At 39.4% G+C, this 26,310-nt stretch overlaps 1 protein-coding gene across 50 annotated transcripts in view; it reads right to left on the minus strand.

Moving 5' to 3' along the window:
• Positions 1-26,310, minus strand: part of ANK2 (ankyrin 2) — a 629,716-nt gene that overhangs the window by 21,735 nt on the left and 581,671 nt on the right. For 18 of the 50 annotated variants that reach the window (XM_034671336.1, XM_034671337.1, XM_034671348.1 and 15 more), the window contains 10 exons: positions 25,939-26,037; positions 24,791-24,945; positions 22,361-22,572; positions 21,635-21,839; positions 18,998-19,094; positions 16,383-16,611; positions 15,447-15,572; positions 13,432-13,554; positions 11,447-11,479; positions 9,537-9,558 (listed from right to left, as the gene is read on the minus strand). In XM_034671336.1, the coding sequence (XP_034527227.1) occupies positions 9,537-9,558; positions 11,447-11,479; positions 13,432-13,554; positions 15,447-15,572; positions 16,383-16,611; positions 18,998-19,094; positions 21,635-21,839; positions 22,361-22,572; positions 24,791-24,945; positions 25,939-26,037 (1,301 nt within the window). Of the gene's footprint in view, positions 1-239; positions 6,495-9,536; positions 9,559-11,446; positions 11,480-13,431; positions 13,555-15,446; positions 15,573-16,382; positions 16,612-18,997; positions 19,095-21,634; positions 21,840-22,360; positions 22,573-24,790; positions 24,946-25,938; positions 26,038-26,310 lie in introns of all 50 variants that reach the window. The other 32 variants (XM_034671321.1, XM_034671324.1, XM_034671320.1 and 29 more) reach the window with 5 other exon arrangements.

Raw genomic sequence — 26,310 nt, forward strand, 5'->3', positions numbered from 1 at the left:
TTCATCATGTTGATGTTTTCCATAAGCATTCTCATTACTCAATCTTGAGATTGTTTTCATAGACAAGAGTACACAGAGAAAGCACGAAACACAAAGGGCTTACACAAACACAGTAACCACTACAGAAAGCTTAAAGAAAATGAGACACAAATCACCAAATAAAAGATATACAAAAAAAAAAAAACTATATCAAATTTATGACATGCGTAGCACAGGGAATCCCAGGGGCTGGCAAATACCTTCAGCATGGTCATGGCCATTTTCATCAGGGATGCGTTCAATCAGAGTCTCAATGGACTCATCCCAAATAGGCCTTGTGTCAAAGATGTCCTCAGGAATTGAATGCTCGGTTTCAACAGGTGGCAGATTTTCAATTACTGAAACTTCCAGGGCACTACTACTTTCATCATCTGAAACTAATTCTTGCTCCCTTTCTGACTGTGTAAGTCTATCCACTAACTTGGAAGCCTCATCACTAATCTCCTCAAAGAATTCTATGGAGTTCCTGTAAAGGTCAAAGAAATGCTCCTTACTTTCTTTTGTAGGGCTCACAGCCCCCTTGCAGGAAGATGTGGTGCTTTTGCTCTTAACTGGCAATCGGGATGTAAATATCTTTGGTCTGGTGGCCCCCTCTTCTGATTCTAACTCCAGCTCCTCTGCCCTCTCTCTGCTCTCTGTTTCTGTCTCAATGTAACTTCTAGTTTTTACTGGACATTTGGTCTTTGAGTCCAAAGCACTGGCATCAGATTCAGATTTGCTTCTACTATCTGGTGTTCTGCTTGTCATGTCCTGACCCTGAGGAGCCACTATTTTCTGGAGAGATGAATCTAGATGCGAAAGCTGCTGCTCTACTCTTTGGACAGGTGCTTTCACGGGGATTTTAGACTTTGGTTTTGCTTCATCCTCTTTACTTTCCTCATCCAGGCTGGGCAAAAAATCTTCACAAAGGGAACTCTCATACTCCACAGATGGAGGTGCTGAGGTTGACGTGGGTATAGTCCTTACAGGAATTTTGGATTTGCTTTCAGTAGAAGGCACATTCTCCATGGGTGCAGTAGGGATTTCAATTACTGATTTCTGTTCCTCTGGGGAAGAATCAGGAGAATCATCATCCCGACCTGAATACACAGACCTGGTAACTGTGGAAAAATCTAACTGAACGTGTACAACTGGTTCAGGGGAGTCAGGGCAAGATGGATCTTTCACACTAGACTTAAGAGGCATATCACCCATTGGTGTGGTGGGGAGATCCTCGGCGCCTGCAGAAGGAGCTTCTTTTGTTGATGTTTCAGGGGAGGTTGAATTCCCCATGGGGGTGTGAAGTTGAGCATCTGAAGCAGATATTTCCTCAACTTCCTCACTCAGGTCATCTGGAAGTAGGTCCGCTTCATCACTCACTGTTTCTTTTGATTCTGAGAGAGCTAGTGACTCAGCTGATGTCTCCCGTTGTGGGGGCTCAGCGCCAGGACTCCCTTCTTTCATGTCTTCGGAGAGAGTCTCTTCCCTGGATTCTTGCCCAATTTGGAAAAAGTGAAAACTTTCATCATCATAGGACCTTTTGGTCATGTCAATGGCACCACTTCGGGTCATCTCAAACAATTTTCCTTCCTGAAAGAGAAACGGGTTTTGCTCACTGGTTGGAGTCCCCTCTTCAGTTGGGGTCCTTGCAGGAGTGGTGTCAGGGGTGGTACCCTGGGATTGTCTGTCTACCATCAAACCAAATATCTTTTGTTCTTCCTCTTTCACTCGAGCCTCAAAGGCTTCATCATCCTCGCGGATTTCACTCCAGGAATCAGAATCTACATCAGTTTTTGTGATGATGACTTTGCTGATTTGGTCACTAACAACTACTGATGTATTTGGTACAGAAGGCTCTAAAGATGAAGGGGCTTGATCTGACTGCTTTTCCCACAAGGTGCTTTCTTGTTTGGATTCTTTTTCCATGTTTTGGTCCTCAAAATTAGATTCTTGGCTTGAAACAGTTCTATTGGAGGAGCTTGTTACTACCACGTCTTCAACAGAGGATGTGATGGTAACAGAAGACACTTCAAAAGAGTGAAAACTTGTGTGTCCTGCATCCATTTGGGTTTTGCTTTCTTCACTGGAGAAAAAAGATTGGGGAGGAACATTTTCATAAGGGCTTATTATTTGAGGATCGCAGATTTCATCAGTCTCAGCTGGGTCAGACACTGGAACATCCATGGACAATTTATCTGTTTGAGTAGTAATCAATGAGTCTTGAGTGGAATAGTCCTTTGGTAAGCTCTCAAAAGCTTGGTCAGTTTTGGTGTCCTCTGTTTTTGTAGCAGAAGATAGAGAGGAGATGTCTTCATCTAATTCTTGTCCTTCAGATGCTGGACAGTGAGGTAAGGAAGACAAAGATGAAGAGCTTTCACTGGGGCAATATACTTGTAGAGATTCCACTCGAGAAACATCAAGCTCTTCTCCTTCTGTGTCTTTTTCATCAGTGTCTTGCAGAGGGACTGATTCCTCATGAATAGCTAACTGCTCAGTGATATCCTCTCTAGGGGAGCTGTAGAGACCTGAAGATATAGGAGTGACTAAGCTGCTGGGACTCCTGGTCTCACACCCATGGCCCTCACAGATTTCTGGTTCATCAGCATCTCCGTTCAGATCATCATAAGACATATCTGGGCCATTAGTAGAAATGGTATGACTCTCTTCGGGTACATGGGACTCACGATCTTTTTCTTCTTCTGATTTACTTGATTCTTCCTGAGTATCTTCATTCATTTTGAAAGTGTATTGTTTGGAAACAATAGGTTGAAATTGTACTTCTTCAGGACTGGAATTGGAGTCTACGCTGGATGGAAGTGGGGAAGGAGGCTGCACTCGAATAACTGGCTCTGGTACGAGGCCTGCGTCAGCACCTTTTTTCAGCTGTGCCAACTCAGGTTCACTCTCAGAGGAGGAAGAAGCCTTTCTGCTCTCTGATGTTACCACCACAGGGACATCGCTTTCATCCTCTATACTCTCCACATGTTTTGGTTCATCCACATCTGCTGAACTGTCAGCATCTGGGTCAGAGGATGAAGAAGATTCTTCTTGTTTGGGTTCTTTCTTGTAGTCCCTTTTCTGCTTTGCTTCTTGTTCAAGTTCGTCAAATGTTTTGATTTTGGTTACCATTTTAAACATTTCCTCTTCAGGTGTGAATCTCTTTTTCTCCCCATTTTCCAAGTCATCCTCCTCTGCACATTCATGAATTACAGCTGGTTTGGGTGTGCTTGCATCTGTGGCTTTGGGTGTGACCTCATAGCTAATTTCTTCTGAGCTGGGGGTGTCAGGAGAAAGGGGACTCTTCCCTGAGCTCTCTACCAGTGACGTCTGCTCAAGACTGTCATCCTCGGCACTGCCGTCTGGGTCTCGGAGCAGCCGGGACCGCACAGAGGCCACTTCCGTAAAGAGTTCTGTTTTGGCTACAGCTGCAGGAAGAGGGAAGTGACTTGGGAGAACTCCAGCCTTCATCTTTGGTTCCACAGGGCTGCTTTCAAGAGAGTCACGGCAAGGGGATTCTTTCAGAGGACTTGGCTCCAGAGAATCCGGAGTTTTGTGTGAGGAGTTATCCTCTAGCACAGGGCTGCCTTCCAGGGAGTCTCTGTGGCTCACTGCAAATGATTCATCAGCACCAGGGCTGAGGACCTCACTATCTCGGCTAGGGAGTGCAAGTTCTAATCCTTGGGGACTTCTAGCAACTCCTTGGGGCTTTGATTCAGTTCCTGTGTCTGTCTGTACACAAGCGTCAGGCAGCGGAGAGGCCTTTTTCTCATCTGAGGGCTCAGTGGTTGTGGATTCCTGAGTTTCAGTATCACTGTGGGTCTTGTGGGCTGAACCAACTTTCTTAAGTTGACCCTCATCAGTGGATGCTTCCTCAGTCAGTCCTTTGGGTGTTTCTTTTGCTAGTAACACACTACAGCTGCCAAGGGAATCATCTTCTTGTTTGGGGCATGTGTCTTTGGAAGGGTCTAGGGTGTCCTCCTTCAGCAAACACTCGACTGAGGGCTCTGTGTCTTCAGTGACTATGGTACCTTGCTCTTCAGAACCATCGGTGATGTCTTTGATTGAGGGATGATCTTTTTCTGAATGAATTGCTGTTGGTGTTTCTAACTTGGTCGTTTCGCTTATTTCCCCAATTTGCTCCTCACTTTTCTTTGGTGAGAAAGAAAGGCTTTCTGGGCTTGTCTCAGGGGTCTCTGCGAGGCCCTCATGCTTATAGCTCTCTTCTGAACTAATCTGAGGGGTCCCTTCCATCAGGCTGCCACATGGAGAACCTGCCACCCCTTCAGGCTTGAGGCTCTCAGAACTGCCATCCAAAGCACCACTTTGTAAAGACAGAGCCGGAAGAAATTCATCTTTCATGTAATCTAGTGGAAAGGTTGTGTTGAAAGGACTAGTGAGTACTTGATCTAAGTGAAGCTGTACTTCTTCTGTCTTCTCACTCATTCGGAATTGTTGGTACTTGTCATTGTCTTCCAATTCTTGCTTAATGACGTCAGAAAAGTCAGTAGAGGTTTTCCTATCTGGGCTGATCTGGAGATCCATGTCTCCCTGTTCATCAGCCAGCTTTTCTTTGGGAACTTCACTCTCTTTATGGCTTTCTTCTTCTGGTGCTGACTGAACAGGTTCAGGAGTTTTGTGGCTAAGAGCTTTCTCCTTCTCTACAACTACGTCTTCTCTCTTAGACCCTACGGAGGAAGCACGGACTACTCTCTTGGATTCGGAAACTCCTGTTACCACAAATCTCTGGCCTCGTTTGATTGTCTGACTCTCTGTTTTCTGTGTTTCTCTGTGGTTTAGCACCTGCCCCTTTTCTTTTTCTACCCGAGCTTTGCCTTTTTCTTGTGGCTGCTTTTGTTTTGCTGATTTGTGTTCAAAGAGTCCAGTCTTATGTTTAGATGGGTCCTGACCTGACTGAAAAGCTTTCATCAACTCCCGAACAGACATTGTCTCCTCGATTCTTTCTGTTTTTGAGGTGGGGGATACAGGTGGTTGCTTTTCTGTTTTCCCAGAAGGCGACACAGGCAAGTGCTTCTCAGTTTTCCCAGAGGTTGATACAGGTGGGTGCTTTTCCATTCGTCCAGCTGGTGACACAGGCAAGCGTTTTTCTGTTCTCCCAGGTGATACTGGTGCATGTTTCTCCATTCTCCCAGAGGGCGATACAGGTGGGCGTTTGTCCATTTTACCTGAAGGTGAAACAGGTGGGTGTCTTTCTGTTTTTGTAGATGACACAGGGGACTGCCTTTCAGTTTTTGTTGAGGGTGATACAGGTGAGTGTTTCTCAGTTTTACTTGATGACACAGGGGAGTGCCTTTCAGTTCTTGCAGAGGGTGACACAGGTGAGTGTTTCTCAGTTTTACTTGATGGTGATACTGGAGGATGCCTCTCAGTTTTTGTAGAGGAGGGAAGAGAAGAGTGTCTTTCTGTTTTAGACGAGGATGAGGCCGGCACATGCCTCTCTGACCTTAGAGAGGGTGATGCAGCTGGGTGTGTCCTGTGGGTTATCTTTTTTGGCACATCCTCTTTGCCTTTGACTCTGACAGGCAACTTGCTTCGACCTTTTTGTTCATCTTCCACTCGTTTCTGAAGGGCCTTTACTTTGTCCTTGATGGAACCAATGGGAGTTTCTTCTATCAAAGGTGAAGTGGCCTTTACAGTGGGATGGGGCTCGGGGGCTAAACCTGCATCTTCATCTAATGACTCTTCTGAACTACATTTTTTAAGTTCACTTTTTTCTGCACTACCTTGTACACTTTCCTCTTTTTGTTTTTGTTTTTCTTTTAATTTCCTCCTCACTGGCTTCTTTATTCCCAGGCTTGGTTTGTGTTGTTTCTGTGCACTCTGTGTCTCATCTGGGGGCATATCTTTCCCTTCATTTTCAAAGCTCCTGCCAGTAGCCGGAACCTCATGTTTCTCCCCTGCTATTTCTTGAACTGTCTGCAGTGGCTTTTCATGAGGAGACACATAGGAGTTTAGATCCTCAGTAAGGTAGTTCACTAGCCCAGTTGAGTCTTTCTCTACTTTGATGTTGCGCTCTTTATCTATTCTAACTTCTACGCATGGATATTCAGTGATTTCTAAAGGCGCCTTTAGCTTAGCCTCCTCTATTTCCTCATCACTGACAATCACCCATTCCTCTTCCACTAATTCTCTCTCCGACTGAGACCTTGGCACACTGCCTTCATCTCTCGCGCAGGTTCCACTTCTCAGGATTTCGTTCACTTTCTCTAAGTCCTCTTTAACTCTTTCAACAATTTCAAAAGGCTCTCCTGGCTCTTCCTCAGCAGCCTTCACCAGCTCCTTCACTTTGATAGAACCTGCCCTATCAGATACATCTGTGGTCAAGATGGCGGTCATTTTGATCAAATCTTGTTTCATCTCAGAAACTTCAGAGAGCAAGTCCGGACTGGCTAGGACAGGAACTTCATTAACCAGGTGACTTTTCAGGACAGATGTTTCTGTAGATTCTGTCTCATCATCTTTGATGTGAATGAAAAACATTGAAAGTAAAATGGAAATCAAAAAATATATCGGCAAATGTAATCAGGACTGAAACGACACAGTGTCTTTTCCTGTTGTGGCGGGAGGGACAACAGAATGGGCTGGGAATGGTGGATCCACAAGGTCTCAGGATACAAAAGCAAAGCAAGGCTAACGGAAAAAAAAAAAAAACTGAAAAGGAAAAATGAGCAGGAAATAACTTGCTTAATTTTCTCACTTGTAGCACATCCACACATACAACAAAGCTATAACAAATAGCCAAGACAGACTGACACACACACATACACACACACACACACACCATCACAGATCAAAACAAAGAACGAACGCAGTGAAATTACACAGAGGTATCTCAAGATTGTTCAGATGTTACAGATCAATGTTGAAAAAAATATAAACATGGGGAAAAAAAGGAAAAAAAAGCATTAGAAATTGCAGAAAGTTGATTTCCTCTAGGAGAAAGCCAGTAGTAGCAAACTCAGAATGCCTTCTAATGATGTATGTATGTTTTTTAATCATATAAAAATCTGGAATTCAGTATGTTTTGTTCTGCCAATATACAATGACTATATAAAAGATGTCTGAATCAGCTGCAAACCGGCATTTCATCTAAGGGAAATTCACACCTAACAATGAAACGAATGGTCTTGTGCTAAGAGGCATGGTCCTTTCCTTGGAGCAACCTCCTGGTTTAGACACATAACGGACAGACCAAGGAGGGAAATAAAGGAAAGGAAAGGAAAAAACAACACAACAACACTGTGATTAAACTTATATGTGAGTCCAAAGTTAAAATGTGATGCATGGCAATCCAAATCAGAGACAGTCACACGGGACACACGCACAGTTTATGTAAGCCAAGTTATTTCCATGCAAAGCAAAGGTGGAAGAAAACTGGTGGGAGTGGTGGCTTTGCTGAAATGCACGGGCAGGAGGATGGTTAAGAAATTAGAACAAGTATGTAAAACATTATTGTGGTGAAGTGTATTTTTTTCCCTACAAGTCTGTACAAAGGTGCTGAATGTAGTATATTCAAGGGACAGCTAGTGGGGACCTGTACCCATTCAAAGCAAAAAAGGAAAACTCGGTCAAACTCTTTTAGGATTTGCTCTTGAAAAGACTTAGGAAAAAGTTCCTTCACTAGAGCCCTTATTTAGAGATTATTTTATAGCTAGATGAAGATTATTTAATGATTGTCTTTAAAAAAAAAAAAAAAGCCCAAACACGGGTCTATGTTCAAACTTTAAAAAATATTCACAACACTTAGAGGCATTTAGGAGAATCTGTGGCATTATAGCAATATTGTAGCTTTTTCCTTTTTCTTTTTTAAACTATTGAACCAGGGAATGTATTAAACTTTCATTTCTACTAGCTAGTATTCAAGAAAGAAAGAAAGAAAAAAAAAAAAAGAAAAAAAGCCTCCAGATTATTGCATAGGGCCAGATGACCATATTAAAGCTAGTATTCTATAAAGAAAGGAAAGGGCCATTTAAATAAACATAGTCGTTCTGAAGAAGAAATGGGATAAAAAAATAAAATCTCTTTTTAAAAAAAGGAATTAAGGCAATGATAATGTCACTTTTTTAACAAGTGTCTTCTCTTGAGAGAATCGGTATTTGTTGAGGAGATATACTCTGTGACTATGCATATATAAAGATATATTAAAATAATTTATATCAATGCAAATTTGTTCAAGTATAAACCAAATGAAAACATCCAGAATTTCAAATAATCTAGTCCTGAATGGCAATTTAACATAAGAACAAAGAGACTCAATTAAAAGCTTTCTAGGGGCACCTGGCTGGCTTAGTCTGTTAGGCGGCTGCCTTCTGCTCAGGTCATGATCCCAGGGTCCTGGGATGGAGCCCCATCTTGGGCTCCCTGCTCAGTGGGGGGCCTGCTTCTCCCTCTGCCCTCCACCCCATGCTCCTACTCTCTTTCTCAAATAAATACATCAAATCTTAAAAAAAAAAAAAAAAAGGCAACCTAAGAACTTAGTAGTTTACATTATACTAGGTCTTCAAAAAAAAAGCCTCCAGATTATTGCATAGGGCCAGATGGCCATATTCAACATGGTTTTGGGAATAGCACCTGAAATAAGTGAATCAAAATGAATTTTTAAATGAATAAACGATAAAAATTAGTAATTTTTTCCTAAACTATTTGGGGGCATAGAAGCAAGCAAGAAACCCAAAAAATTTAACGTCTTCCACACAAAAAGCCAAAGTCACCAGAAACAGGTCCCAAAACTAAAATATTAATGAATTGTTATAAACCCAAAATGAGTTCTAAGATAGCTCTCATATGGTCTGTAAAAACCAGTTCTTTCTGTACTAAATTATGTTTGGGATTTGCATCATTATTCAAAATTAGCCCTATAATGGCACAATGTTGTTATAAGTAATTTCATCCAGGAAGTTTCGATTTTTGCATCCTTGGTTCTTATTTTTTTTTCAGAAAGTTTCACAAACGTTCATTAGACCTCAGCCCTGAAGAAGTCAGTTACACTTCACCACAGTAAGAGGGGCTAGGAAGTGGGGGTGAGGGGAGGGTTAGCTTTAGCAGAGAACTATTAAGACAGTATCACTTTTGCAGGTGTAGCCTACAAAAATAATGAGCTCTCTCCCGAAGCCAGCGTTGCTTGATATAAAAAGTGATACTGTCATGTCAGTGCTTAAAAAAAATGAGATGAAAATGTTATGCTAACAAATGGACAAAAACGGTAGGGTGGGTTTCTAAACAAGCATAACAGCAATAGCAGGGTTAACAGGGGTATCAAAAGAAAGTGAATGCTTAGATGAATAATCATTGCATTTTACTGCTAATTAGCTCACAAATTAGATATTTTTGTAATTTAACTGGCCAAGCTGCTTTTCTAAATATACATTAATGATTAATAAGGACAATATAAAAATATAATTATTATAGTGGTTAGTAATGGCAACTAGCTGCATCTTAATTCATGCTTCTCCTTATTGTAGCCAGCTTTCAAACAAACTCAATTTTATTTAAAATCTTACTTTTTTCTGATGTCATATCGATCTGAAAGAAAACATACATAAATTGAATGGTTACAAATTGTGTCTTGTTTCGCAGCCCCTGATGTGCAAATAAGCTCCTATTCATAACCACACCCACGGGGAGACAACATAAGCTAGGGGAAGGTCAAAGTAATTTGTACAGTTCTCCCTGAAAGTCTCCTTGATTCCTATCCTAACTTTGAAAAAACCCATCTCCTTTCTAGACGTTATAGGTGGAAAGCACTTTTTTAATATGTTATTTCTAGCAAGATATGATCCAAGGTGCGTTTGATGTTAGAAATACATATTTATTAGGGAAAAGGCCAGGAAAAGAGTGAAGTGGGGGTTAAACAGTGTCGATTTAAGTTAGAAAAATAAGGAAAGACCAAACAGCATGCCAGGTTAATACATTCTACAGAAGTAGTTTCATTGTCACTAATTACAAGCCAAAATTCCAAATCCTGAAAAGAATACAAACTGGATCTATTGCCCTGCATAGCTCCTGAAAATATTCAATAGAATAATCATAAACTTAATGCAAGAAACTCATTTAAAGGTTTTATAATTGCATCACTCTATTAAGAAGGTGTGTAGGTTCCATTTTAAACAGGTTTGGTGATGGGGTCACCAAGTGCAGGAAGGAAACAGTATGTGAGACAAAGAGCGGCTATACAATTGAGGGAAAGGATGACATTTGTCTTGTCATAATTACTGTGCATTTGGTTATATATGGCAGGACAGTGAGGCTACGATCACCTCTCTTGTCCTGCTCCACCGCCAGAGTAGGAGTAAAAAGTGAATTCAGGGCAATTCTCTGTACTGAAAAGGTCTTACATTTTAAGCTGGAGGATACAAGGGTATTTATTATATTTTTCTTTATGCTTTTGTATTCCAAACCCATCAGAGTAACATTAAAAATATAAAACTAGTATTTATGTGCAACTAATAACAATTGCATTTGTCTATCTTAGAAACAGGAACCAATATGTAAATGGGAAAGTAGAAGGAATTTCCTTTCATTTCTATGATGATGTTTGGGCACTCAAATCTTTATAAGGGAAACAAACACATATGTGCATGAACGATCAAAGAAGTCTTATTCAAATGGTTCTGTACTCAAGGTAACCTCTTGCAGACTCTCTTTCTTCATCTATGATATGATAGCACAGACCTCACAAGGCAATCGTGAGGATCAGTGCTGATGAGGTATGTGGAGCACTTAATAAAGAATCAACCTTCTAAGAAGTGCTCATTATTAGCAGAGTTCTGCATTATAATATTATAGCCTAATGCTTGAACTATACACTCCTTAAAGTTTTTAGTCTTAGTGGTTCTCAAACTTCGGTCTTAAGACTCCTTTACACTCCTAAAAATTACTGAGGACCTTGAAGAACATTTGTTTATGTTTGATATATACAAGTAAATATGTTTTATACATTAAAACTGAGAAAATGCTAGAACCCACGTATACGCAAGCACCCATTCCAGAGTCAGAGTGATGATGCCATCATATGTAACGTAGCCTCTGGAAAACTCCTCTATAGCTTGTGGAGATATTGGTGGTAAAAGACAAACAATGTTTCAGCCATATTTAAAAAAAAAAATTTGGACCTCCAGGCATCTCCAAACCAACCTTTGAGAACTGAAATAATGGCTTGGCCATCAGTAGTCAGTAGAGCAACATATATTATTGCACAGAGACAGGGTAAAAATTTGCAGGGAAAGCTTCACTATTCTTTGAACTCAGTACATGAGATGAGAAAACAGAGGCTCAGAGAGGTTAAGTAAAACTGTGACCCTTCAGTTACTAACAACTGTATAACCCTTCTAAGAACACAGGTTAACTACGTGCTCTTATTAGCGGTGATAGCAAATACAGCCATCGACAAGCGACAATGTCATACAATTACCTCTTCTTCCTGTTCTTGATCTGACTCTGATTCCTTGCCGCCCCAAGATGCCATGCAAGATGGAAAAAAGAGAGCAGGAAGAGTAGAGAGCATTTAGAAGAAAAGATTAAATACACTGCCAACAAACATCAACAGGAAACATACAGTCAGCGTGCTCTTGTTTTTTTCTTACTAACAGTTTATAGAAGACAGGCACAAAAATTTAAAAGGCTTGATCTAAATGTGAAAGTCTGTAGATTCAAGAGGCAAAAGAACCAAAATTATAAGTATACTAATTTATTAGACAAAAGAACTAAAGTCACAATATACTCATTTCAGATACTAGGTTACTCGCAGCCTTAAAGTTTGATATTTAATGGATTTGATGTATATGTCTAGAGAAATGGTGAAGATATACCCCAATCGTTACAGATACTGGCTGAAAATGTTAAAAGCCACAAATAAACACGTGGTGAAAATATTCTGAACACACAGGCAATCTTTAGGAATTCTATTATAATAAAGAGCTGCTACATTCTAAAGTTTATCTGAGGTGAACAATGTTTGGCATTGTTTTCCTCTTTGCTTTGAGTTACTAAATGGAAAGCTGTCCTGGACCATCATAGCATTAATGATATGCCTTGACTTAGAAATATAGGGTCACAATAAAGTAAATGCTTCCTTTTATAGCACATTGAAAGTTCACTGAAATCAGAGACAAAGCTCATTCATCCTTAAACATCACTCAAGTGAACTGCCCATAGCAGGATATATTCTGTTGTGCTTCTTCTCTGGCATTCTCCTTCGGTGACTCACAAATCTACAAACCCAAAGTACATTTTGCATCATTGGAGTGAAATTAGATTATGCTCATTTGGGTGATATACCTACTGATGTATTCCAATTACTGGAATAACACGTATGTTTACATAAACAGATAATATTTCATTTTTATCTATAATGAGACTTTGCAATGTTAAACATGATGCTGTGAGCTTTTCTCTATGTGTCTGATCTCTACTTACAAAAATAATTAAGAAAAATATACCATGGTGGGTAAAAAGAAGTGTAGAAAATGCTTTGTTTTGTGGAGTCAAGATTTAGGGTTTTAAATATGTTTCTACATCTCCTCCAGGTCTTACCTGCCACATTCATCTCCCACCCCAACCTCCAGTACACACGCTGACAACCCGCTGCAGCCCCCTATAGATCACCATGGCGGTGAGGGGGGGCTTCCATTGTAAAGATATTCATTAAAACTTTTTTAAATAATAAAAATGAAGTTATCCCCAACATTTAATTCATTCAGCTGTCCTCTTCAACTTGATCAGCGTAAGCTAGGAATTCTGTAATGGTGGGCAGTCTGAATAGAAAGTAATAGCTGGTAAGGAGACTTTGGGTCAGGAGCTGATGAATTGTTCCTTTTCAACAATGTTTCAAATCTACTCCTTGTAACATGGAAGTATTTTGTATACTAATCACGTTAAAATAGTTGAAAAATTGGTTTGATACCCCAAAAACATTATAGATTATAAGATGAACAGGTATTTATTTTAGCAATAAGATAAAATCTCATGAGGTTGCTCTGAATTTAATAATATATTATCCACCTGTGAATTGGCAGTGAACAGAAGCTAATGGACTTATAATACTTTGCTAGGGCCAGACGGACTAGTATCCTCCCAGAAGGGCACATAAAAACAACAATGAAGACAAAGCTAATTTATTTTTAAAAATTAGTCCAAAAAGTTAAATTTTAAATTCAAATTTTCTCTTTCCTATCCAATATGTGTTTATAGAAAATTTTCCATCAGAGTGAATTTAATGCAAAATAAAGGAGAGCTACTTTTTTTCCTTACTTAAATGGAAAATCATAAATTTGACAGGGAATCAAAAATGACTGTTACACGTGCTTGCATTTAGTGCTTTTGCTTTTACTTGTTTTAAAGGGTTTGAAAATTAAATCCTATAGAGACTGAACTGCACTACAACAGATTTGACGATACCTTTGTATAAATCGGCAGGGTGATGTTTAAGTTGCAAATAGCTTGATGCACCAGGCCTCTTGTGGATTTTGGCTCTTTCATAAATGATAGTCGCCCACAAGGTTCCTGAGTCGTGTCACGTACCTTGAACAAGAAATACATACATACTTCACCCACATATGATGTGTACTATTTATTTTAATTAGATGATACCCAAAAGAATGAGGAAAAATAAATTCATTTGATAATGCTAAGGATTTGGAGGTGTTCCCTTCCCTCATCCCCTGGCAACCACCACTCTATTTTCTGACTCTATGCATTTGACCTCTCCAGGTACCTCATATAAGTGGAAACAGATCATTTGTCCTTTTGTGTCTGGCTAACTTTGCTTAGCATATATCCGCGAGGTTCATCCATGTTACAGCATGTATCAGAATGTTGTTCCTTATGAAGGCTGAATAATATTCCATTGTACGTATATACCATATTTTATCCATTCACCTGTCAATGGATATTTGGGATGTTTCCACCTTTTTTGGTTACTATGAATAATGCTCTTATGAACACTGGGATGCACATAACTATTTTGAGTCCCTGCTTTCAGTTCTTTTGGGTATATGCCTGGAAGGGGAATTGCTGGATCATATGCTAAGCTAGGTTTAAATTTTTGAGGAATCATCATATTGTTTTCCACAGTGGCTGCGTCATTTTGTATTCCTACCAGCAATGATCGGGGTCCCAATTTCACCACATTCTTGCCAACATGTGTTACCTATTTCATATTATCTATATATTTATTTTTTAACAACTGCCATCTTAATGGGTACAAAGTATCTCGTTGTTATTTGAATCTGATTTTCCTTAAGCTGTTGAGCATCTTTTCATATGCTTATTGGCCATCTGTTTGCCTTCTTTGGAGAAATGTCTAAATCCTTTGCTCATTTCTGTATTTGTTTGTTTATAGAATGACTATGCACCTCAAAATATCAAGTATTAGACTAATTATACAGCCATTTGAGTTAAATGGATCCACTACCCCTCAGCAGTTATGGCTTAATGTGGTGATCTCTTAGAACCTATGTTTAATCAGGTAAAACAATCAAACCAGAAATGGCACAACAAAGGACTCAGTAGAGAGTTTGGGAAAGTTTAATAGACTTTCAAAAACTTAAGAGAGGTTTACTGACATATTCTTGGAAAATAATAAGGGATTAAAATGAGTCATTGCTGAAAAACTGGGAATTAGTAGTCTGAAGTCGGTGTAGTAAAAAACTGATGGAGACCAGCTTCTATCTTGTGAGGATTGAGCATTAGGACTTCTAGATTAGTGAAATACACTGTGAGAAGAAAAAAAAATGATTGGCTGGAGAAATAGAGCACAGAATTTTTACTTCCTTTTCATTTCATGAATCACGCCATCACACATTTTTGTCCCTTTTTAGAATTGGAATCTAAAATGAAATGTATGTATATCGCTATCAAATTCCTAAATTGGATTAATATCCTTAAACAGAGACAACAAATTCACGGTATACTGAAGTATCTCCATAAATGTTTGTTGGATGAATTTATGAAAATATATCCAGTTCACAGCTTTATCTGGGATAATCTCATACTAGATTAAGTGAGATCCCCAGTCCCTTTTATTACAAAAAGTTGTCACTTAGAACTCTTTTGGTCTCCACATTAATGAAATTCATACATTTTAAAAATTTAAGCATATATATTTAAAAGAAATGATAGTAAAAAAAAGAGAGAGAGACTTTCTGTAAAATTTAGCAAAAAAGTAACCAGTTTTTCTAATTAATGAATTGGCTATTTGTCCTAATTCTCAGCCTCAGTCTGTAAGTAAAAAATTAAGGTTGATCTGAACTTCAAAAATAAAAAATGGTTTTATAGGATTTTAAAACTTCACAGATACGGTTTTAAAAAATTACTGTAATGACTGAAAAGCAAATATTATCTCCTACTAAAGGAAATCAAATCTTTACTTGAACTAAAGTCAAATGCATTACAAAAGGCCATGTGTATACCACCTTGACAAAGAGAGGAAGTCGGTTTTCTTTGAAGGCAAAAAAACTGAAGATATGATGTTGGCCACTCTTGGTTAATGGCACCAGGTTGCCAAAACAATCAACATAGATGGGTTTTCCTTCCAGGACCTGGTGAAAACAGAGACAAATAACACTGGATATAATAGCTATAATTATTATGTTATTTATATTAAAAAAGTGGTGGTACTACTTGGAACATCAAAATTCTTAAAATATGCATACATAATCTTTAAATTGCTGACCGACATTTTGTTTTATCTGGGACAAAGCATGTGCTAGTACTCCCTCTTCTTACTGGTATGGGAATCTTCAAATGCATGGTGGCATTTAACGTTAATGTTTTCATGTCTATCACTGTTTGATGTTACCCTCTCCCCCCCAAACCAGTATCTCTCTAAGTCCCAAATTTAAACTCCTGATTGGGTAATTTTTGACATTGTAATGAGTCAGGTTATTTGATTTCAATATCCAAAGGCCCACAGATAGAAAATTCTGAAATAAGAATAAATAATGTAGAAAAGCCCTGGATATGATACCTTCACATTTACACAAAGGATATACTTCCCAACTGTTTCCTTTAATATTAAACATAAAAACAATAAGGAAATATAAAGATATCTAAACTATTACAGTCACTTACATACTTTATCAATAACTCAAAATTTTTCCCAAGATAACTTTAAAGAGATTCCTTTTATCTCCTCACATACACTGAGACTATCCCTATATCCAAACTGGCCAAAAACAGCAGACTTTGGATCTTGACCCAAATGATCAATGACCAATGATAATGACTAACTGATCAAAATGTGGGCTGTTTTTTTTAATGGCTCTATTTATTAAACACTGTTTTAAATATAATCTACTAGTAAGGTTATAAACAACAGGTTAACATAAATTATTTTGTGAATACAGTACCTCTACGTCCCTGCTTCTGGCCACCTCAGCAAAGTTTTCTTGTTGTTCTAAGGTCTTATCCACTTTATCATCAGTCATGCAGAAACATCTCAACCTGGCTTCAATGGGGTCATGTGATTTGGCAAACACAACAAATTTGGCCATATACGGTACACAGATAATTTCTCGATACACTTGTGATGCAAAGGTAACAGATTCCTGGATTTGTCGACAATCTATCAGCCAGAACCTACAAAATGGAATAAGGTCAGTTATCTGAAATTTAAAGTACACCAGTTTAACACTACTACTACTACTAATAATAATAACAACAGTCCCTTCACTATGATCAAAATAGTCATTAAATGTTTCTTGGGAAAAGAAGAGGGAGGGAAGAAGAGAGAGAAACTAAAGGAAAGAAAGAAAGTGAAAGGAGGAAAGGTAGAAGGAAAGATGGCAAGGAAGAAGGGAGTGTGGGGAAAAGAGAAAGATTAGGTGTTTAAAATCAACTATCAAACATTGCATTTGTAATTTTCTTCTTTGGTGACTCTTCTCAGTATTGAGTCTTCTGAACTATATATCTCAGTGCTTTAGAATATTCTAGCATATAAGCTCGGTATCAGACATTATGACAAGTATCTCACTGAATGAGCATTTCTATTTTCCTTGATTCCCTCTCCTATTCTTTGATTCATTTCCTGAAACCCTTTTCAATAAAGTCTACCCAGCTTTTCTTCATCATTCTTTTCCAACAACCTCTCCAGTCACCAAGGTGAAATAATAACATTTTAAAAAAATTGCTTTTGCTCCAGAACTGCTAAATATTACTGGATATAAAAATCACTGGATTTGTGACCAATTTATGAGTTCTAGCTTCAGCTAAGTTTGTGACATTGCCTGGAAACTTTTTCTTCAGATATCATGTATTCAGTATAGTAACTTTGCTAAATCTTTCTGACACTCCTCGAGCTCCCTCCTCACCTGAGGCCCTAAGAAAGATAACTTCATTGAGAAAGTAGAGGCCACCATGGACATTTTTTTAAATTTGCTATGATTACATTTTCAAAGGTTGGTTCACATCCTCTTGCTCTGAAACCTTTCCCCACCAATGATCACCCTCCTTCTCTTGACTAATTACCCATAATCTTTCAACATTCCTGGATTTCTCTGCTGTCTTAGTCTCTCTTTTTTTTTTGTTTTTTTAAGATTTTATTTATTTATTTGACGGAGATAGAGACAGCCAACGAGAGAGGGAACACAAGCAGGGGGAGCGGGAGAGGAAGAAGCAGGCTCATAGCAGAGGAGCCTGATTGTGGGACTCGATCCCATAACGCCGGGATCACGCCCTGAGCCGAAGGCAGACGCTTAACAGCTGTGCCACCCAGGCGCCCCCTTAGTCTCTCTTTTAATTTCTTGATCCATCTCTCTTTTTATTGGCTTTTGGTAAAATATATACAAAATTTACCATTTTAACCATTTTTAAGTGTAAAATTCTTTGGCGTTAAGTACACTTACAATACCGACTTCTTGGTCTATCCCACGAGGCCTTCCATAAACAATGCACAATCCTGCATTACTTCTGAATTACAGACTAAATGGATCACCGTTGCTCTCCCCCAGTACCCTTCTGCATTCTATCTTGGCATCTTTGCTCATGTTACTCTCTCTTCCACTTTTATTCTGCCCAAAAGGTTCCTACATGCCTCACGCACGAGTCACCTCTTCTGAAACATCTGCTCTATTTCAATGCAAATACCCTGAGCTGAATTCTTTAGTACCTCTGGGGTATCTCTCATTCAAAACTTGCCATTGTCTTGCATTAGAGTGTAGATGCCTGAGAGGCAGATCCCACTGGCACATAGAGCCCGAGACTCCTCAGTAGCTGAGCCTGAGCAGAGGAAAGGACAAACCCGTGCTACCACACCCAGGTACTGCCACTCACCATTACTGAATTATTCATGAATTTCTATTTTTTCTTTCCCCTCAAATAGAAGTTTAAATGTTAACCACTCTCAACTTCAGTTTTCTCATCTGTAAAGTGGACACAATACCTCCTGTCCTATTTAAGTCACACAGTTGTTGTAGTAATCAAATTACATGGGGAAATGCTTAGCAATCCATTAATCCCAATGCAAATGTGAACTAATAGTAATCAACTGAGTTAATGTGTGCATGACATAAAACTAGATAGCTTCAGCTTTTAAAAGATGTGTGATATGTAAGTGGGTGATATGCACATGTGTTAGAATGCGTTGTAAGTCACTGAAACCTTCAAGCCACAGTGGGATTTGTGGTTTAACTATTCTGCTGGAAAAAGTAGTTCAGGCTATTTTTTGACAACAGGAAATTTATCTTTTCTAAGACCCTTGGGACTGGAAAAATCAGTGGTGGCTGCTAAAACCAAAGTCAGGGTCACAGTCCCTTATTTGTCTTAGATTTTAATCGGACTGGTTGTCCTTTGTTGTCCCGTCACTATTACAGTTGCTGGTGGGTCCAGTTTAAAATATGAAAGTAAATGCAGATGATGTTTAAAAGCAAACCAGAAAGATTCACTTTTAAAGAACGTAAGAAACAAAACAAAAGACAATGGGGAAGGGCAATATCATAGTGGGCTTTTCTGGGCTGCATAACCGTACCTGGCAGACACATTGGTTGTAAAGGAAACACATTCATTGACAAATGTTAATGGCGTAGTTCCTGTAATATCTTCCCATTGTGCAGGAGTGGTTCCACCTGAAATAATATGATTGTTTAAAAAAATCAGGCAAAACTCCAGACTTTGAATTGTAAAATAAAGTCTTTGTGGTTCTGGCTGTGTTCAACCATCCCTTCCATCCACCCCTCTGAATGACATATTGGAAACAACATGTCTAAAAACCACATGCTAAAGAACAACACACTGAAAACAAACGGCAGACACTACCTTTCAAGGAACTTAACTTAAGGGAGGGTCTTTGAATAACTGCCTCAAATTACCTACTAAGTGTTCTATTCTCTGACATTTTTTAATGTTTCAAGTCTTTATTTAAATTCTATATAATTAACATATAGTGCAGTATTAGTTTTTAGGAGTAGAATTTAGTGATTCATCACTTACATACAACACCCAGTGCTCATCACAAGTGCCCTTCTTAATACCTATCACCCATCTGGCCCATCGCCCGCCCGCCTCCCCTCCAGCAACCCTCAGTTTGTTCTCTATTGTTAAGATCTGACTGATATTCTGAAGCTTTTATTGTAATTGCCAGGCTTTGAAGATCATTTTAAATTGTAACAGCTGATGATTTTAAAAGCTACTTCGATCAACTAAGGAGCTGCATACTTTGTTAAAATAACAAAAAATCCAAAAAATCTTTTGTTCCTGAACTTCATATTTTCTGGAATTATTTTTAACAAATAAAATTTCTTCTCAATTTGCAGTTCAAGGTTAGAAAAAAAATACTTGGAAAATATTAAGAGCTCGATAATACTGCAAGGTGAGTGAACAAATGAATGAGTGCTGAAGGATGGCCTATGTGCACAGAAAGATCACCATGGAGGCTGATATTGACTTTCATTCTACTGGGAAATTATGTTGGCATAGATGAGGATAAAACAGTCTTAAAGCATTGCAGTTGGAATATATGTTTGATATGAGGAAAAGTTCTGACTCTAAAATTCCTTAAAGAAGGAAATGAGTTATCGAAGAAAGTTCATGGAAGCTTATTAAGCAGCTTCCTAAAATAGAAATTCTCAGCAGAACCATATAGCAGAGCAAAACACAAAAATCCAAACACTCTGGTTAACATATATTTTTTTAAATTAACAAATAAGTTTAAGGAATTATTTAGTGCAAACCTATCCGAAGATCTATGGCTGGAATAACTAGATTAGACGGCGTCTAGGCCCAGGCGGTATCTGCACTGGATCATCTACAAGGGCAGGTGCGCCACATTTTTCAGTCTTCCTTCTTTTGCTCCCATGCCATTATGTTGCACATTATAGAGAGGTTAATCGTGTATGTACCCATGGAACAAAAAGCATGGGAATGACACCCAGAAATGCTGATAACACCCAGAAATGGGTAACTGGGNCCACATTTTTCAGTCTTCCTTCTTTTGCTCCCATGCCATTATGTTGCACATTATAGAGAGGTTAATCGTGTACCCATGGAACAAAAAGCATGGGAATGACACCCAGAAATGCTGATAACACCCAGAAATGGGTAACTGGTAAAGCAATCATAAGTGAAGCATAAGATTTCCTTCTATACTCATTGTAGTCTGTATTTTAAAATTCTGTCATCTTATTAAACTTATGTCATATTATTAAGCTTATGTCAAAGGTTTGCTATCATAAGTACAGAAAAAAAATTAATAAGGGAGAATTACAGAACAAAATAAGGGTGAACATTCCTTTTAATATAGAAGAGAAATGAAAAAAAAATTCTAATACCGAAACAACCAGGGATAGTGATTATTTCTGTTGCCAACAGTATATTTACTGAATGCCGACACCACGTAGTTATTGTTAAACAGGGAAATTATCAGTCCAGTGACATAGGCGTAACACCGGTTATTTGTGTGGACTTTTTCCTCTCACCATTTGCGGTGGTATTATTGAGCAGAAACAAAACAAAACAAAACAAAACAATGTACTGGGAATGTCTTTCTGGAGTGTTGTAGTTTTCTGAAAGCTATTACAACTTCTAATTGAAAAGACCAAAATTCAGTTATCATTAAAAACCTGTATTTTGTTTTTCCAAAGTTAGTTCAACAGATCAATGATAAAGACAAACCAATTCTTAGACAGATGTTTGAACTACTGTGTATAATTATTCAAGATGCTATTTATTTTTCATGTAAGATGACGTCTTGCATGAAAAATACAAGATGAAGTCTTCAAGGAAGGCTAAACACTTGGGCTTTGAGGTATGTAAATCTGGGTTTGAATTCCAACTCTGCCAAATATTTATGGTATGATTTCAGGCAAGTTATAGAACTTCTCTCGGCCTTGACTTCCTTTTCAGTAAATAGGGTTAACACTCTCTTATAGGGCCACTATGAAGACTGAAATGACAGCGCATGTAAAGTGTCTAATAGTTTGGCATACAAGCTGTATTTGATAAATATTAGTTCATTTCCTTTTACCTTTCACTTGCCTAATTAGAATGCTTTTCCTGAATTAATGCATATAACCTCACAGGTATCTGATGACAAAAGTAATTTAATATTTACAACAATCTATGTTTCTTCCTTCAGAACTTTCTACTAGCATAGTCATATGGGACTCACCTGTTATGCTGCATAGTAATCTTAAGGTTGGTGCATCTCCCCCAAAACCATTCAACATGACATCACTTGAAGCTTTGGGGACAGGAATGGTCATGGTAATTGGCTTGTGGAATTTTCTTCTTCTAGGTTCCAAAGTGACTATAGGGCTGAAGGTAGCTTTGTTTCCTAGAATCTTCTTAACCAGCTCACTGTGCATAGGTTGAGCCTTTTCAAAGAAAAAAATATTAAAATAAACAATATATCTATATTGATGTCAAATTTCTTACTCAATGCATTGCTTTTTAGTTCATAAATCAGTTTGGTGACTCCAAATACGGCAATTTTAAGTTTAGTACTAAGCACTCCCATAAAACTTTAGGAGACCTACAGCGGTGCCTGGGTGGCTCAGTCGTTAAGCGTTTGGCTTCGACTCAGGGCCCAATCCCAGGGTCCTGGGATCAAGCCCCTCATTGGGCTCCCTGCTCCATTGGGAGCCTGCTTCTTCGTCTCCCACTCCCCCTGCTTGTGTTCCCTCTCTCTCTGGCTGTCTCTCTCTGTGTCAAATAAATAAATAAAGTCTAAAAAAAAAAAAGAGAAAAAAACTTTTGGAGATCCACAATCTTTAAGGGCAGCTTTTGCTCATCTGGGGATAATTTGATACATTAACCATGTACTTCCCACCTGAAAAGCTGATTTTACTAGAGTAAAAATCCTTGTTAGGTTAACTGGTATCCAACAAGGGCATACCTGTAGGCCCACACGGATCCTCTTGGTTAGAGCCCCCTCTGGGAAAACGGCCTGCACCTGGGGCACCACGGTGCTGCTCAGCACACCTCCCTCTGGGCCAATCAGGTTGCTGTCCTGTTTGATGCGCGACACCACCGCAAAGTACTGTGGGAAGTCACGGGTGATGATGCGGCAGATTCGCTTCTTTTCCAGGTCTTCCGGGCTATCCAGCACTGAGACAAGAAATGACCCATCTTCATACAGCAAAGATTGCCTTCCAAAAGCATTCTAGCAAACTCCGTGGCATAGTTAATAGCAAACAAATGTGGAAGCAAAACATTTTTTTTTTAAATAGGAAATTTTAAAGAGCAAGACTATCTATCCTAACAACACCAGAAAAAAAAAATGCAGTTTTTCAAGACCTATCAGCAGTTAGTCTGCACGTTTTATTTCTCCGTGGAAACTAGGTCTTTCCAGGGCACTGTGAAAGGAGAGCGCCCAGTTCCAGAAGCATTAATGCAGGCCGGCTGCCTTTGTAAATGAGGGGTTTTGAGGGCAAACCTGGAATGGAAACAAACCTGTCCTATTCTTGGTTCACCTGAGGGAGAGGAAATAGCTCCTGGACTCCTTTTCTTCGCAAATTTCAAAGTTAGCTGAAAAACCAGTTATTGCGGTTTTAAGAAGAAATATGGCCCTTTCAGTTCTCAGGGCAATAGTGACGGAATAAAATCTGTCCTGTAAGGGTAAGGTTTGTGTTTGTGCGTTTATTCTAGTGACATGGTTGTCTCTGAAAGAGTCAGATATTAAAANATAAAAAAAAAAAAAAAAAAAAAGATCAGTGATTATGAATTCGGGGTTTGAGTACTTCCCTGAAACCATCAACTTATCAAACATATCATCTACTGTCAGCAAGATAGGATAATGGGTTCTTTGTAAATTGCATTAGTGTAGCTATGTAGGGCAACACGAAAAGCAGACTGGCTTAAAAGGCAGACAATTTGCACTAAGGGGATCACTGAATTTTCAGGGATCACGGAAAGTTGTTTATTTTTGGACATCATTAGCAATCCATTCTAGAGGCAGGAGCAGCAACTATATTTTTCTTGACAATTGAATATAACTAGAGAGCAAAAGCCAGAAGTCCCAGGATCTGATCATGCCTAACTGAAAACCGATACACTGGCAAACACTAGCACATACTTACAAAAGGATGCATTTCCAATCATAGAGGACATAAAAATACAAAAATCTGATTCTTTGTTTTAAAACAGGCTTTATACACATAGAGTTATATGAGAGTACTCAGTCAAGGACAAGACGCCAATGCTCGTGGCAGTGTTCATGACAGGTAAATATCTCAGAGGAAGGCATCCTAAACCTAAATGCAGTCATAAGAAATGACTCCAAGAAACAGAAGCAGCTCAACATTGCATGAACGAGCTTTATCAGGAAGAACCCTGATCTTTTATCTTGTTTGGAAAATACTGCCCTATGCATCTAGAGGGCGTACTTTCTTGTTCCAGCTACCCCTTGGATAGGTAAGCCTGGCCTCTATTCTTATCCCACCTCAGCAGGATGCAGAAAGAAATATACTAAAGCCGCGGCTGTCCAGCTCCACTTACTGTCTGCGAGCCACACCCGAAGCTTCTGGCGGTCATCTGCAAGCCTGGTAAACATGACAAATAGCCACACCGCTGGGTGTCCAGTTTTATACAAAATTTGGTATGCTCTTGGCACTCAGACAAAGGACTTACCCTATTTGTGTAGTTACTTAAAGTGGAACCATGGGGCACCTAGGTGGCTCAGTCGGTTAAGCGTCTGCCTTTGGCTTGGGTCATGATCCCAGGATCCTGAGATCAAGTCCTGAGACGGGCTACCTGCTCAGTGGGGAGCCTGCTTCTCCCTCTGCCTCTGCCCCTCCCCACTGCTCGTTCATTCTCTCTCTCTCTTTCAAATAAATAAGTAAAATCTTTTTAAAAAGAAATTAAGTGGAACCCATCTCCTGGTTTTAGGACTAGGCCTTCATTTCTGTGCAGCCTAAGGAGGCCAGAGAACAAGCCAATTCCCTCCAGTCACATTGAGACATTTCACCCTGTGGCTAGGTGGCCCAAGCTGGATTTGGGATGTACAGCGATCAAAGCCCCAACGAAAAAAATAAATTCCTTAACTCTATGTGTAGGTGTGTATATGAAATTCTCCCTGGCTAACTCCTTGTTTGAATTACATGTAGAAGGTTGAGTGAACTTAATTTTTCTATCTTCTTAATAGAAAGTTTAAACAGGAAATCATATTATCCTCTAATGCATTAAAATAACACCAGGACCACACATGCCCAAGCCCACATCCCCTCCCTGCCCCACACATATACACACCCCCTTAGTCATAGGAAAGCAAGAGATCATTTTAATGCTCCCCCTTTAGAATTCTTTTAAAACCCTTAATATGAAGTACCTTCATCCATGCCATTAAGGATTTCATTCAACTCATCTTCAGTGTATTCACAGTAATGCTCTTTCCAGCTGTCCCCGTTCTCACTGCGTAGGACCACCAGCTCCCGCTCCTTTCCTCGGAGGGCAGCAAAATGAGGGATCTCCACGATCACAGGCCTGACACAGTAAGGCAGAACATCCAGTGTGGACAAGAGCTAACCAACAGCAAGACAAGAACCTTGACTTTGTCTGTTGCAAAGTGACCTGGAATTGTTCTCTGTCTCTGGACAGGGCATAGCAGGCTGTCCTCCGGAGCCCACCAGCTAGCAGATGGTCACACAGTAGCACTCCACCTCGGGGGCACCAATCCTTAGGGGCATGCTGCTACCTTAAGCCAAATAATGCTTCCCTGTGAGTGCATGTGGCATTCTGGAACTTCTCCTTTGATCAATATAAGTATAACACATTTAACCAAAAGAAATGGGCATGCATATCCATGATGTGTGCCAGTCTCCCAAAACATTTGCTATAAGGTGCAAATGACAAAATGGTTTGAGAAGGAAAATGGCTCATATGTTGCATAATTTGATGTGTTGTCAACGAAAAGATGTCAGAAAAGTTAACTACTCGGGACCTAAAGAGACATGCACTCATGGTTTTCTGCTTATGTTTTCTTTTTTTTCATTCAAGGGAATAATAGGCATGTGTACACAGCGTGGCCCTGAGCTGCTCCTCAGCAGACAGCCCATTGTGTCCCATGCCTATTAGACTCGGGATCCAGAACATGCACTGCCCTGACATTTTTAGCTCGCATTCACTTTCAACATCTATAGAGGCTTTTGATTTTTCAGTCCAGGTTGCTTTGATACAGACTTCAAATTTATCATAACAACATCATAACTAGCACATAGTACAACTAGGCAGATCTCATGCTTTAAACGAAAATGAAGGTCACAGCACTTTAAGGGAAAAGATATAAAAAACATCACTCAAAAATAAAAAGTCACATACCACAAGGGTCAGAAATGGTCCACTAAAGATAGGTTATACAGAATTTAAATCATAGGGAGGGACATGTCATGGGCACAATGACAAAAAGAGAAATCATATTGCAGAAGGAGGAGAAGAATGGGGGCCAGCAGCCATCAATTTGTTTTAAGTCACTCCTACCCAAGGAATTTGGTTCCAGGAGGCCCCAGCTGAAGGATGCGGCTGACCAAACTTTCTCCCTCATTAAGTGGGGGAGGAGCCGTTGGCAGGTGAAGTTTACTGAGTACATCCAAAGCAGCAGTGAAAGAAAGAACATAAGTAAGCTTCAGGTATTGTTTTCCACAGAACCCCAGCGTCACCGGCTGATCAACAGGGTGAAGTTTGGTTTCACACTGCGTTTGGTTCTGCCCCCTCCATTGGTCACAAAGAGCAAGGAACTGAGACCCAGAGTGTACAATGGAGGCGCGTGGAAGGAGACACTTAGATGTTGGATCTGTCCCTAGTTACGTTCACTGCCAGGGCACAAGCCAAAAAAATAAATAAAAAAAAAAA

The sequence above is a fragment of the Ailuropoda melanoleuca genome, chromosome 11 (assembly GCF_002007445.2).
Source record: "Ailuropoda melanoleuca isolate Jingjing chromosome 11, ASM200744v2, whole genome shotgun sequence".
Lineage (NCBI taxonomy): Eukaryota > Metazoa > Chordata > Mammalia > Carnivora > Ursidae > Ailuropoda > Ailuropoda melanoleuca.